This window comes from Rhamphochromis sp. 'chilingali', assembly GCF_963969265.1.
Source record: "Rhamphochromis sp. 'chilingali' genome assembly, chromosome: 20".
In the NCBI taxonomy this organism is placed as follows: Eukaryota; Metazoa; Chordata; class Actinopteri; order Cichliformes; family Cichlidae; genus Rhamphochromis; species Rhamphochromis sp. 'chilingali'.
The window spans coordinates 18748433-18763749 of record NC_137947.1 but is presented as its reverse complement, the minus strand read 5'-3'; the positions used below and the strand labels follow the sequence as shown (position 1 = coordinate 18763749).

The following is a 15317-nucleotide window of genomic DNA, read 5'->3' as shown; positions in this document are numbered from 1 at the left end:
ATGACTCTGTGGTGGCCTCTGCTATCTTTTATGGTGTGGTCTGCTGGGGCGGCAGCATCTCTGCTGGGGACAGGAAGAGACTGAACAGGGTGATCCGAAGGGCCAGCTCTGTTCTAGGATGCCCTCTGGACCCAGTGGAGGTGGTGAGTGACAGGAGAACGGCGGCTAAGCTGTCATCCCTGTTGGACAACGTCTCCCACCCCATGCAGCAGACTGTGACAGCACTGAGCAGCTCCTTCAGTGGGAGACTGCGGCACCCACGGTGTGGGACGGAGAGATTTCGCAGGTCTTTCCTCCCCACTGCTGTCAGACTCCACAACAAAGACTTTAACTGAACAAACACACACATCCACACATGTGCAATAACACTAAGTGCAATAATCTTTTCTGGCATCGTTGTATTTTTACTCAGTTGTATATAGCATTCGTATTCTATTTTTATCTTATTGTATATTTTTATTCTATTTTATTCTACTGTATATAGTATATTATTTTATTCTATTCTGTACAGCTGTGTACTGTAATTATTCTTATTGTATTCTAATTTTTGCGTCATAACTTTTGCACTGTCCACTTCCTGCTGTGACAAAACAAATTTCCCACGTGTGGGACTAATAAAGGTTATCTTATCTTATTACCACTGACATTCACATTAAGGACCAGAGTAACAACGTCTAATGAAGAAACAGGGAAAAGTTATGTTTCAAAGCTGTACAAAGTTGTTTGTAAAGGACTGTGCTTAAGCCTTGAGCCATAGCTAAATTCTTTATATTTTGCTAGAAAAATGGAAAATAGGTGTAGTGAATTATTGAAATCTGTTCAAACATACATGAGAATACTGTATATAAAAGAAAGACAGGGTTTGAAGAACTAATGAGCTTGAAAGTCAATATTTGGTATGAACACCATCATTGTTCGACACACCCTGAATTCTCTTAGGTGGGCTTTCTTTTTATTTCTTAGATAAGTCTTCAGAAATAGTTCTCCGGGTTTCTTGAAAAACACATTCAAAGCTCTTCTTTGGATGCTGGAGGCGTTTTATTCTGTTCTCTCTCAAGACTGGTTCAATAATCTTGAGGTCCATGGTCTGACGGGAGGCAATCCATGACTGATGGTGTTCCATTATGTGTTTTTCTATCCAGGTATGCTTTTACTACATGGGCAGTGTGTTTCAAATCATTGTCATTGTGAAAAATGAAGCCGTTGCCAATCAGAGGTTTTCCAGATTGTATGATACGGTGGATTCAACGCTAAAGATAGTTTTCTGCATTCAAAATTCCAGCAATTTTGACAAGACCCCCCACATTACTAGGGATGGGTACTGGTATCCGGTGCCATGATGGCACCGGTTCTGACATAAATGGTAGTAACCAGACCAAAAAGCAGCGCACATTTCGGTGCTTTATTTCGGTGCTTTTTTTTCCTGAGATGTGATACGTATCACATGTGATACGTATCACATCTCAGCTAGATTCTAGCCAATCATTTTACGTTTCCGAGGATAGTAGGCGGGCCCAGGTTCTTTTAGAGCAGAGCTACAGATTAAAAATGCCCAAGGCGAAGCGGTCGAAAGTCTGGCTGTACTTCATAGCAAAATACGCAAACTCAGCAGCCTGCAACAAGTGCTTTAACAGTAGCACCCCCAGGCTTCTACCTTTCTACCTTTAAAACCCGGAGAGCAGCCAAATGGCTGGTAGGCTTTTAGCTAAGCTTTAGCTTCAGCCAAGTGGAAGCTAAATTGGCTAGTCATTCATATGTATATTAGGTTGTTACCTGGGAATTCTGGAGGGAGGGGAGTGGGGGTTTGAGTGGATTGAGGAATTTCCCTGCGAATCTTGTTGACTGTGCCGAGGATGGTGGTTTTCCGTCTAAGAAGTTTTTGCGCAAGTGAAAGCGATGTGAAAAAATTGTCCGTGGTAACATTTCTGCCCTTGTCTAGGAATGGTTCCATCAGCCTCATTACTACATTTTCAGAAAGTCTCTCCCCAGTGGGACGATTGGGGTCCTTGCCAAGATATGGGAAGACATTGCAAATGTACTTGGATTTTAGGTCGCAAGCCACCCAAAACTTGATCCCAAACTTGTCAGGTTTACTTGCAATATACTGCAGGAAACAGCACCGAGTCTTTGATGGGAAAAGCTGTTCATCAACGGTCATATGTAGACCAGGGTTGTAGCACGTGATGCAGTTGGTGACAAATGATCCCCACACACTGGAAATTGCAGCGAACTTATCAGTCTTTGCTCGATCACTGTGGGTGGACTTGTCATCAAAGCGTAGGTGTTGCATGATGTCTTGGAAGCGGTTTCGTGCCATAGTTCCAATTATCTGTGGGTTTCCCAGGTTTGCTGACCAGCAGTCATTTAGAGATGGAACCCTGTTAACCACCCGCAAGATGACAATTGCAATAAATGCCATTAGTTCAGGGAGGTCCATGAACCAATGAACATGCTCCATGCACCACTCAGCAGGCCATTTGTAAATATGTGTACAAATGGTTGGTTTTTTGTACTGTTTTTATCAATAAATCTCAGCAACAAAGGACATACACCCATGTGTGTTGATTTCTCCCTAAGATGGCAAACTGAAACACTCCAAGTTGGTGACTTTTGGAGATTTATTTCCCTGGATGATTGAGAATGCATCAAGATGAAACACAAAAGGAAGTTCACAGCTTTTAGCAGCTCCCCCACCCCCTCAATCACATACCCCCACTCCCCTCCCTCCAGAATTCCCAGGTAACAACCTAATATACATATGAATGACTAGCCAATTTAGCTTCCACTTGGCTGAAGCTAAAGCTTAGCTAAAAGCCTACCAGCCATTTGGCTGCTCTCCGGGTTTTAAAGGTAGAAAAGCCAAATGGCTGCTCTCCGGGAGTTTAAGTTAAGCTGATACTGGAGGTAACACCTCGAATCTGATGAAACACTTGGCGACGCATAGCGTTTTTTTAAAAGCCGAGAAATGCGCCGTATTTGATAGCTTGCTGCGAGACCTCACACCGAGCACATGTACTGCGGGTGTGGTGCCTGTTATCGGACCTGGAGTTAGCAACATCCCCCAAAAACCCGAAGAGTAGAGTCCTGGCCCGTAGCCCTGCCAGAAATGATGACGGATGATGATGGCAGCAGCAGCCGTTCTTCTCTGCGTGAGTAGCTTAATGTTGTTCGTGTGTAATTTACGTTGAGTAGGTTAACCGCGTTATTACATTAATGCATGTAAGGTGAACTAGCAAACACCATCATAGCTACATGCAGCTGTCTTCTTGTTTGATGGCAGATACTCCCTTCACCCTGGCCAAAAAGGCTAAAATGACCAAAGAAAAAGTGGAAAACAGTTAAACATGAGAGGTTTTAGGACACAGTTTGCGTTTTTTCCATTGTTTAAGCACTGCTTCCATCCAAGAGTGATACCATATATGCCCTATAGCTGCAGAAAAGGCTAACATTGATATCTTTTTACAAAAAAAACAGCTGAACATTAGAGGTTTTTGGACCAATTTTGTGTTCTCCATTCTTTAAGCACCGGTTTGAGCACCGTTTAAGCACCGGCACCGTTTCAAAAGTATCAGTTTGGTACTGGTATCGGATAAAACCTAAACGATACCCATCCCTACACATTACTGGCATAAATTCAGCCCCAGTTAACAACAGAGCTTCCACTATGTTTTACAGACAGCTGTAGACATTCACTGTTGTATCTCTCTCCTGAACTCCTGTGTGTATGCTGATGACACTTTGAACTAGAAATTACAAATTTAGATTCATCACTGCATAAGAACTGCTGCCTCTGACTATCTCTCTAAGGGCTTATGTTATTTGGCACCCTGTTTTGTTTCCTTGACAGTAGATGGATCAACCGAAGGACCAGTCTCAGGTGTCTCAGGTCCAGTAGTACAGTAACAATCAATGTTTCCCTTTATTTCTTAAAGACACGGCGTTCATCTGCTGTTGTTAGTTCCTTTTAGGCCTAATGCTGCTTCTTGTCCTCTACAACGCACAGCATGCTGAGATATGCCAAGTTGTCAGCTAACAGCTCTTTGACAGTCACCTAGTATAGGTACTTGGTATTTGGGAAATACCTAGTATAGCATTTTATGCCAGTTTGACAGGCATAAAGAACTATTTAATTCCTGCCAAACTAGGTAGTCTTTGCCATTTTCACGGGTTCAACTAGAGAAATAGGAGCATATTGTGTGGTTTTGTGACAAGCTGCTGGTGACAATGTGCCTAAAATTTCTTTTCCTACATTCCCTGGGTCAGCCCTTAACTTTGGTGCCTTTAGTCAGCTTGAATGATTCACAGGTCAGTGTTTAGTAGCTTAAATAACAAAAATTCCCTGAAAATATTCAGGTACTGGACTGAAACTTTTTGAAAATCAACTATAAAAGGAAAAGTACAACAACAGTAACTTTATATAAGGTTGAGTGTTTAAAAGTGTTTTTACGTTCATTTACATTATGCAAATAAAGGATATGCACACATGTAAATTTAGCATACTGCCACTTTGTGTAATGGTTTAATTACTTGAGGTGGGAATGTGGGTGCAAGCACAAGCAGTGACACTATGTTGTTTATTGTGATAATGTTGACACTCTTCATTGTGCTAGCATTAAAAATAAGAGCATTGCTTGATGATGTGCTGTAGTGCTCTCACCAAGATTACTAAACTATTTATTGACAGGTATTGCATAACGGCCACATGATATTCTTTCCATTTAGTAAAAAAGGCCAACTATTGCAATCTCCTGGAAAGTGTGCAGGTAGAATGAAATGTATATCATTTATGATAGTTATTTTTCTGATACAACACAAAGTAGAAGGAAAATACTCTGTATAAAACTGAATATTTGCTAGAAAAACACAATTATTTCCAGAGACATGTGCTTAAAATAACACCTGGAAACAAATAGCATTACATGTTTAGTAATGCAACATATATGCAATGAGCATTTAGTTATAATGAGCACATAACTTACACCAAAGTGACAGCTGACATTTACAGAAATACATCCCTTTGCTGAGGAGAAAATGAAGAACTATAAAATGAGGAGAGACGCAAAGGGAAGAGAAAGTGAGAAAGAAACGGACAGAGATATAAGCTGAGAAGAAAAATTCGGGGGATGTGCGAGCTCGGCAAGGTAGGGGGGAGGGAGGAGGATGAAGTGGAGGAGAGCAAAATGACATACTCAGAAGCAGTGAGGCAAAAGTCTCATGTGATCTAGAGTAGATTTAGAAGGTGAAGTGCCGTGGGGGAGATAAGCAGCACGGGAAACTGCTCAGATCACAGGTTTGTAACATAGGGCCAGAGATGTAGCCTCAGTACAAGAAGGAGGATTCACATAGTGGGTCCATGTTAGATAGCAGCTTAGCCCTCCTCTCTAGTCACACACACAGAGAGAGAAAAAATATATTCAGTAAATATTCAGTTGCTTCCCATGTGCCCAGTGCTAAAGACTTCCCTAAAGGGTTGTGTGCGTGAGTTCCATTTAAAGGAGCCATTCACTCTGATTTAATGATAGAGCTCCAGAAAAATCTTTATCACCCAAAAAACCTGAGCAAAATCATTGTCTGCTCATTCACATTGATATAATTAATCTCTTCACAATCTTTCACATAAAAACACACTGGAAAGCCTTAAATGAATAGAGAATTAGTTCAAGCATATAATATATTTAAACAGTGTCAAATACTCATCCTGTTGCCTTGAAAAACTAAAGCATAGTAATTACATCATTCCAGTTGCTGAATCAACAAGTCAGCAAGGAACTGATGTCTGACAGTTCAGAAGGCAAAAAGAAGAGAAAATCTGCTGTGTGTGATTGAGAAGAGAAAGTGAGGATGAGAAGGGAAAAAGATAAAGTTTAATATACAATCTCAGTTCCAATAACTTTGAGATTCTGTGTAGAATGTCAAAATCTTATAAAAACCATATTTTAAAAATAGCCATTTGACACGTTTTACTATTTTATGAAAAATATTGACTCATTTTTAAATTGATGGCAAGCAATATGTCTCAAAAAGGAGCAAAAAAAAAAGCCTGAAAAAGTCAGTTGTACTAATGAAAACAGGTGGAGGAACATTTTTGAACCAAACAGGTTAATTAGCACAAGATCAGTAACATGACTGGGTAGAAAAAGAACATCCTAAAGAGGCAGAGTTTCTCTAATATGAAGATGGACAGAGGTTCATCATCTGCAAAGAACTTCATACACAAATTGTGGAGAATAATGTTTCTCAACATGACATTGTGAAAACTAGAATATCTCATCATCTACAGGGCATAATATGATCATTTAAAATGAAAACAAATCATTGAAAACGTACAATTTTGTCACAGAAATCACTGCATGGGATCAGGAAAACTTCCACAAATTCTTATTTGTGAACTCCATTTATCATGCTATTCCCAGTTACAGGTTAAAGCTCTCTCATGAAAAGAAGAAGCCATGTGTAAACATGGTCCAGAAACATCATCCTCTCTGGGCCAAAGCTCATTTAAATGGGAGTGAGGCAAAATGGAAACTGGTCTCTGGTCAAACGAATCACAACTTTTTTTTTTTTTTTTTTAAAACACTGATGCCGAAGGAACCATGTGGCTTGTTATTAGCTCTCAGATCAAAAGCCCACAACTCTATGTGGGTGGACCAGTGCTTATGGAATTGGCAGCTTGCACATCTGGAAAGGCATGATCAGTGCTGAAAGGTACACACAAGTTATAGAGCAGCACATGTTCCCACTCAGCATCCAGCAAGACCTTCGGGGATAGTCTTACATATTTCAATAAGAAAACACTAAACTGCGTACTGCGTCGAGAAAATGGCTTCATAGTAGATATAGGTTTAAGTAAATATTGAGATAATGCTTTTATCTACATTTCAGACAGACAAAAACAACAAGATGTTTATCTAAACTCTTCTGAAAAGCAAGTGGTAACATGCCGCTAAAGCAGCAACTACGGCATAAGCCATTTATTTTATCCAGCATTGACTGGGAGCTTCTCATTTCCCTCTGACAGATGGAGGAGACCAACCATAAAGCAGTAGAAAAAAATCATTAAGTCAGCCAAAGCCCTGCAGAGTTGTTTTAATTGTGTGCTTTGGTGCTGTAGGCATAGCTCACCTGATTGCTGCTATAACTAACTGCCTTCACAGAGACAGACGAGATCTTCAGTGGACATTTAGAAAGTGATTTGTGTTCAGAAGGTTCCTTGGGGGGGGAGGACAATGTGGAGAGACAGAGTGACTGGGAATGAGGAGACAGATCATTGCGAGTGAGCAGATTGGATACTCTTCACTGGAGAGAACCTTGTCCAGCAGGAGAGGCTCAAGCACCTGGCTAATGCTTTCACGGCTCATAATTTACAGCAGGCCTTCCACTGCGTTTGGTTAGCATTGTTAATGTGAAACCCTACAGAGGTCTATGCCTGTGGTCTCGACCTTCTGAGTGTGCTTCAGACATACCACTTATTCAAAGCATTAATCAATAGCCTTTTAACAGCTATGTTGCTGTGCCTGTGTATCAATCATTGAATAAAGCTGAGCAACGGAGGAACGTGAGCACACACACAAAGTGCTGGATTATAAACCATCAGGGAATTATTTATTTGGTGTGCACACACTGAACCATATGAGGAATGCACATATACACACACTCTACCAGGTACAAATTACCAAAGGTGAGATAGGCTGAAAGACAAAGCCAGGCACAAACAATGAAATAAAACCTAAAGTGCTGCGTTGACAGGTTGGTGAGGACTTACTTTTCCCTGTCTTATGCATAAAGGCCTACCGAACTCTGTTGCAGAAGACAGTCTTGCCAACACTCCCTAGTCTAACTGACATAGAAGCTAGTAAATCAATCCACTTAAAACAAGCTTTACTTTAAGCTCCTAATGACCGCAATGTGCCAGGTAACTATGCCATCAGACCTTAACGCTTCACAGTCTGAATGCTGCAGAACTTGACCTACAGCGGCAAAAAAATAAATAAATAAAAAAAAACAAAAAAAACAACCGTTAACACTAGTTTGCCCTCATCAAAGAATACTTTTCTCAGCAGTGTCAGCTGGCAGGTTAATAATCCATGTTTATTTTGAATTATAGTTTAATTCTAATTACATTTATATAATTCAATTATGTATGACTTCTTGGCCTCCTTCTGAGTCAGAGTATTATCAGCCCACCCAACCTTGTAGATGAGCATGTCTATAGAGGGTATATTGTATGCGAATCCACTAGTCATCTTAGGCCACTGTAGATTATGTCTTCTCATCTTGCATCTTCCTCTGCAAGTTTAACAGTCTAAGTGGTTGATCTTGTCAAAAGAGACTCTTAATAAACTCAGAGGAAAGCCCTGTTTCTCCCACAGACAGACACAAATGTGATTTACAGCAGCGATGATATGCAGCATCTACCCTGCAGCTCTAATATATATTGATACATAAAACTCAGTGATCAGTCAAGCACAGAGAAGAGCATCATGGAGCTGGGAGATGCCGTATTAGAAATGATACCTCTTTGCAGAATATTCATGACATGAGAACAATAACGCAAACGGATCTCCTCAGCTTTTATATCCCCGGGAGAGCGCTTAGATCAGCGGGCCAAATGCTCCTGGTGCGACCTAGATCTCGGCTCAAGACCAGAGGTGACCAGGCATTCACCGCTGTCGCACCCTACCTCTGGAATAACCTCCCTCTAGCTATTCGGGCGTCTGATTCAATTCAATCTTTTAAATCTCGATTAAAAACGTATTTGTTTAGCCTTGCTTTCCCCGCCTCCTAGAGCCCGCATTTTTGGTGTACTGTAAGTTATCTTTTTCGCTTTATTAATATTTATAATGTTTTAACTTTCAGCCTTTCGGGTTGTGCCTACTATGCCTGGTGTATTATTGGTTAGTTATGTGACCCGCCTGTTAGTATATTTTATTTGTATTTGTATTTATTATTGCTCTAACTCGTTCTGTGAAGCACTTTGGCATACCTGTGGTTTTTTAAATGTGCTATATAAATAAAATTGTCATGTATTGTAAAGCCATCATTAACACAGTTATAAATGTTCATGAAATTGTGACCTCAAACCCTTTGTGCATATCACCAACTGCTTAAATATTGATCAGAATATTGGGGAAGATGAATGTGATGTGACCACAGACACAAATGTGTCTTCAGGTGTTCTTGTCCACTTTCTCCAGCGTTTTACACCTATTGCCCCTGTCTGGCACTACAGCCTAAACTGCTCTTTGGTGTGTGAAGTTACAGGTTGGAGGCAGCTACATCAACAGCCGTGTCAAGGAGACTTACGTGTACTCTTCCTGGGTGAAGATTGGGATGCGAGAAGGCTGAAGGACTGTGATCTCCACCAAAGTGCTGTTAGACATCACTGGCTCCCCATTGTCATAGGCTATCACAAAGAGCTGCAGTGGAGCAAGAGAAAACATGTGAACAAAAGACACATGCAAATGCAAGCACTAAATTAATACATTTTTTTAGCCTCAACGTCTGCTCTCTGCACAAATAATTCCTTTTTTGGGGATTGCCAGTCATTTTTGCAAACATGTTCGGCATCCTAATAAAGACACAACGGCAAATCTGCTGTGGCGAGCAGGCTGCAAAGCTCCCAGAGAGTGAGAATGAACGTATTGATCTACATTCATAGACTGTGGAGAAAGGAGCTCGGGGAAGGGGGGGAAGGGAGGGTGGGGCTGAAAGAGAATGAACATAAAAATGTTGTTTCTTTTAAAAAAAAAAAAGAAAAAAAAAAGAGTGTAAGTAAAAGAAAAAAAAGACAGATTAGGGCACAATATGCTGCAGCGCATGCTCAAGTGTTCACAACCACAAGCCTATGTAAAGTCACTGGAAATTGTTAAAAATAGCTCTATGTAAAATGCCTGGGAGGGGATTTGTTTTATCTAGAAAACTCTATATTATTTGTCACAGAGACAAGTTAGTTAAAATCAAAACGTTATTTGATTTTAAAGTATCATTTTAAAAAAAGACTACACACATTTCTAACCCACTAAAATTTAGTGGAACTTGTATCACTTTAAAACAAGTCAGACAGACAAAAGACAGCACTATGACTATGATGATTTTATCATTATACCATTATAATCAATTGTCAGTTCCACTGCTGCAATCACGTCATGATTACATGTTATATCACGTCATTACTAACTCGACGTGTCAAATTATTGTGAATTTTTTAAGCCAATAAATATCTTTTTAAATAGATTTTATGGCTTTTTTATCAGCCAAATAAAGTGCTACTTTATTGAGTAGAGTATTAAAGCAGAATTATGTCAGTCATGAATTACAATCACTGGCTATTTCCCCAGTTATATACTGTCCTGTAATAATCAGGCTTTCAGCACCGCCACTGTATCTTATATCATATTTCTCACAATCACTCAGCTGATAATCATAACTAAACACCGTTTACTGCCACTAGCACACCGGTTGTCTTATGTGCTATAAACTACTCAACCACAACATTTAAGGCACTGACAGGTAAGGTAAATAGCAGTGGTCATCCTGTTAAAATGAAACCTTGGGTCCAGGCATTCATACAGATGTCACAATAACACATACCACCCACCCAAACATAATTCAGCTTTAACTCCTTTAAAAGCTTAAACAGCACATCTTTTTTTCTGCCTCATCTCTGCAACCATTAAGTGACACTGACACTTTAAGCAAAGGGACCTCATCACCACCTCTGCTGACATAATGGCTGTCACTCACGTTAAAGGTGACACTGGGCTCTTCATTGAGGTTGACCTTAGTGATAATTCTCCCCGTTTCTGCTTCCACATCAAAAATACTCCCACTGTATGGCGATCTGTTCAGATCCACTCTGTAGCGAACCAAACTGGCCGGAGTACCCTGGAGGAAGGAGAAAGAAGAGCACGAACAATATCAATGCAATAACAATCCACTTATCTGGACCCCACATTTTACATATTCAAATGAAAAGAAAGATGATGAAAACAGAGTACTTCAGGGTAATCTGATACAAAATGCAGTCAGGTCATAAAGGACTAGTAAAAGTACTTGCTTAGCAACACGACTCATAAATGTTATATTTTGTTATTTTATTATGCAACAGAACTGCAGTGGCTTATGTTTAAAAAAAATTGCTATAATAGTTCTAATATAATAGTTCTTGTCAATTTTAAGAACTGAGAGCTTTTCCTCATAATTTGGTTCTCATCAGATACTCCTAAATAAAATCATTGTTATTCATTGGTTCAAATCTAGTAATCTAATTGGAAATAATATTAAGAAAAATTCATAAATTCATCTTTTTAGTCTCCAAGGTAACACACTTTGCATTCATTAATGCCAGCCTGGACTTTAATATGAACCTCTGATTAACATTAACCACGGTTGCTGATTACTAATCATCTCTATAGCTTATCTTATTCTAGTTCCCTCCCTGTGGACCTAAAACTGAGTCTGATTTTTAATAATCTTCTTGAAGCTTTCCTTCTTTGGCTGAACAGCTTTTGCTCCTCGAGGACTGGGTAAAACCTGGAACTAGAGAGAGGTAAAGCTTGTAGTAGCAGTGTATCTCTTGGGAGGCTTACTAACAAAAATGTGTCTCCTAGAGGTTACAAAACCATCTGAGTGAATTCACTAAGGGGATAAAACAAAATCCAATCTCTAAAAGCTCTTCAGATTGTTTTCTGACATTTAATTGAAAAGATGTCAGACCAGGACCACCAATTACGGAAAAAATATCCCCCACTAACTTCAGTAGTAAGACCTCTGCAGTGATGGCAGCAGCTTTGCTCTGGTATTGCCAATATCTGTTTTTTGTGCCCATAATTTCTCATTTGAAGTGTCTAAGTTAATATCAAGACCATATTGTTATAAATAAACAGAAATAAAAAAAAATAAGACCATAATGCTAAATAAAGAAATAAATAGGAATAAAAATAAAAACCCAGACAGCAAAACTATTCACTGGAAAAGAGTGCTTTTCTTTATATCCTCATATTCCTCGAGAAACTAGAAATTAAAAGCAATTGGTGCTCCACATAACTCAGGAGAGATGTACAAAAATATGTAAGCTGTTGAGTGTTGTTACAGGAATATTTGTCCTTGTCTGCCGTGTCCACAGAAACGTTCAGCTGCACAACCACTTGGTCTTGTATGACATTCTACACATGGGATATGAATTTTTTATAGACACCGCCTGAGTGAACTCACTGTCGTTAACATTGCAAACAGGCGCCCAAAATGTCATGCATGACAAGCAATGCTCAAATGCAGTAAGAGAGGGGGGGGGGGGGAACAAAGATCACCCTCACTGTTTAACAAGTGAAGAAAATGCAATTAAAAATAAGATGTGTGGGTGTTTATTTCTAATTCTCTTCAACATAAAAATAGCAAATTCATTAAAACTGATCAATCTCAGAAGCCCTGAGAGGCACTGAACAATGCTTCAGAGACAGGCAACACAAAAGCAAGCCTTGATCCGAGAGTGTAATAAAGTCAACACGTCAATACGACTTATTTTGTTGGTTTTGGGAAATTACAAATGACTCATTTGACTTGTAAGTGACTAGAAGGTTACTGAGGAAATGGGAATCGCTAAAAGAAGAAAACTGCCTCTGCCGTGATCAACCCAATCACAGAAGAAAAAAAACAACAGACTCAAAAATAACAGACTGTTTAAATCTTCCCCTGAAGAATAAAAGGTTTATACTGGAACATTTGTCTCCATGGTGATCTCCTCTCTCGTTCAGGGTGATATTAACATTGACGTTATGGGGTTGAGTGGTGTGCAGAAAATGCAGTTACTTTTTAAAACCCATTAGTATCACTTCTGCTAAGGTGCAGGTGGACAGGTATTATGCTAGCTTTACAACAAAGTACAAAATGTCCTCTACAAAAATAATTAAAAAAAGAAAACCTCATTCAGGAGAAATGCATTAAAACCTTCACAAAACACACTCATTACTTACATGTGTCAGATTGACATGACAATTCTGTTTCTTTATTATGCTGGCAGGGTTTTGCTAGCCTGCTTAACAGAGAGGGACATTTGTTGGCATGTTTAGAAATCACTAGACTCTTTCCACCTAACAGGTGTGTCCATGACAGAAACTGGGTTAGTCAGCCCTTGTTAGTAAACCAACACTTCTTTCTGTTAAAATATTTTCCCATGTCACTCCATGACTTTGTGGGAAGATATGGATGATTTCCAAACTGTGTTTTAGTGCTGCTAGATCTTTGTCAGTTAAAATAGTGACCATGAAAGAAAAAAACAAGACTTCATTTTACAAATGATGATACACAGGGTTTGGATTTTAGGAGTTCACTATCAACTATCTGATGGACAGGTGTACCTCCTGAGAGACAGAAACCCAGGATGTGGGAGTGTTTTCTCTGGGAGGAAAGGTAAGATGTGCAATCTGTGACATTCTTGAGATGCTCAACCACCTACAGCTGGCACTGACAGGAATCAGTATCTCTGTGCTTACATGCTGCAGAGAGAATGCAAGATTCTTCAGACCTGGTGAGATCCGACCAGCGGCTGTGCTATTAATAAGAAGCATCAAGTTTGCTTTCCAAAAAACATCCAGAGCTGGACACGACTAGCACATGGCGAGGAGGTCGCTAGGAAATTCAGATTTCTATTTTTGACTCTGAAAGTTTTTAAAGATAAATCAATAATCAAATTTGATCACTGAAGTAATTTGATAATGTTGCTTTAAATATAAAAATCACACATAAAAGCCAAGAGGAATAAACCAGTGCAGTCGAGAACACTGCTGGGTGACCAAGTCCAATAAAATATGAAGATTTTCTCAGCTAAATAATACTAAGACAAGAATTCATAAAAACTGTACTATCTACACATTTCCAGTCTCCCCCGGTTGTCACAATTTCTTTTCTGCATGGAGTAATGTTCCTTGGATTTCAGACTATATTAAGACAGCTCCCAACAGATCCTGCTCAGATAGTGAGGCAAAGAAGTTTGAGGAAATCTGACACTCTGAGGCGAGTGAATGACTCATACAAATGGAGATGCACACCTTGCAGTTAGAGTTGGTTTGGAATAAACTTTCACACAGCACTGCAATTCTAATAAGAGCACTGAGGTCCTGAAAACATCTTTTAAATGCATCATGTGAAATGACATTCTGACAGACACATGTAGGTCTGAAATCATCAATCAAAGCCCCCCACCCCCCTTTCATCTCTTTCTCCACTGTTGCATATCTTAATCATAACATGTGCACAGCATTTTTCAAACAGTACTCACTGGTGGGTCTTGGTCCTCAGCATAAACTGTGGTAATGACTGTTCCTTTCTCTGCATTGGGTGCCACCATGCCTTTATACAGGTCTTGCTTAAAAATGGGGGAGAAATTATTCATGTCCTGAAATGAAACACAGATCAGTTAATATCTTAGTGCCATTGTTTACCTAAACATTGCAGTTCATATGTTAAAGCACATCAGGTATCAGTAAAAAAAAAACAAAAAACGTATTTTTACTTCATGTATTAATAGAGTAAGGCAGAAGGGAATAGAAAGGGTCAAATGAATTCAGCAATATTCTATCACCACTATGTTTTCTAATGCTGTTTGCATGGTGAATTAATAATATGATAGATTTTGCAGTTGCTGCTCTACTTGACTTCAGTTAACACTTCAGTAATTCAGAATGCCCCCTGGCAGAGCAAGTAAGTCCCCCAAATAAACTCTAGTTTGTAGCCTTGTTAACATATGCATTTGGTGTTTTTTTCCTACGCCAGAAGACATATCATTAGCAAACAAACAGCCAAGTCCATGGCACTTTTGCTTTTGCCTTAGAAGTGCTGAAACACAGATTAACTCAGTCAGGATTTCATACATAAGAAAACTAAAGAGTAAGTCTTTTCAACTTGCTTACTTACTAGAGCCAGTAATACAGAGGAGAGGCTCATCTAACATTAGCAAAGTATTATTATGTATTTGATAACAGAGTAATATCTGCTCACTATGCAGACCTCTCAGCTCAGTCACTTAACTTAATACCTTCATTTAAGAACAGTAACGCCCAACAGTGCCCAATAGTGTGTATTACGCTATTCCTAATAGTGAACAGAATACATCCACGTGCAACATAAAGGCATGTGAAAACAGCACAGCAGCTGTCTGAAAATTAAATGTTTCATTAGCAATTAAACTAATACAATGGCTAGGTTTTTTCTTGTTTTTCTCTGTGCCAGAATGTTTGATCTGAAGCGAAAATCTCATCCAAGTATGTTCACTTCACAGATAAACAAACACAGTTTATGCTATACTCAGTCATTTCATTAGG

At 39.4% G+C, this 15317-nt stretch overlaps 1 protein-coding gene across 1 annotated transcript in view; it reads right to left on the bottom strand.

Moving 5' to 3' along the window:
* LOC308388051 (protocadherin-15-like) overlaps positions 1-15317 on the bottom strand; it is a 219534-nt gene that overhangs the window by 46314 nt on the left and 157903 nt on the right. The window contains exons 23-25 of the mRNA XM_080868525.1: positions 14276-14392; positions 10744-10884; positions 9304-9416 (exon numbers count right to left, since the gene is read on the bottom strand). Coding sequence (XP_080724651.1) covers positions 9304-9416; positions 10744-10884; positions 14276-14392 — 371 coding nt within the window. The remainder of the gene's footprint in view (positions 1-9303; positions 9417-10743; positions 10885-14275; positions 14393-15317) is intronic.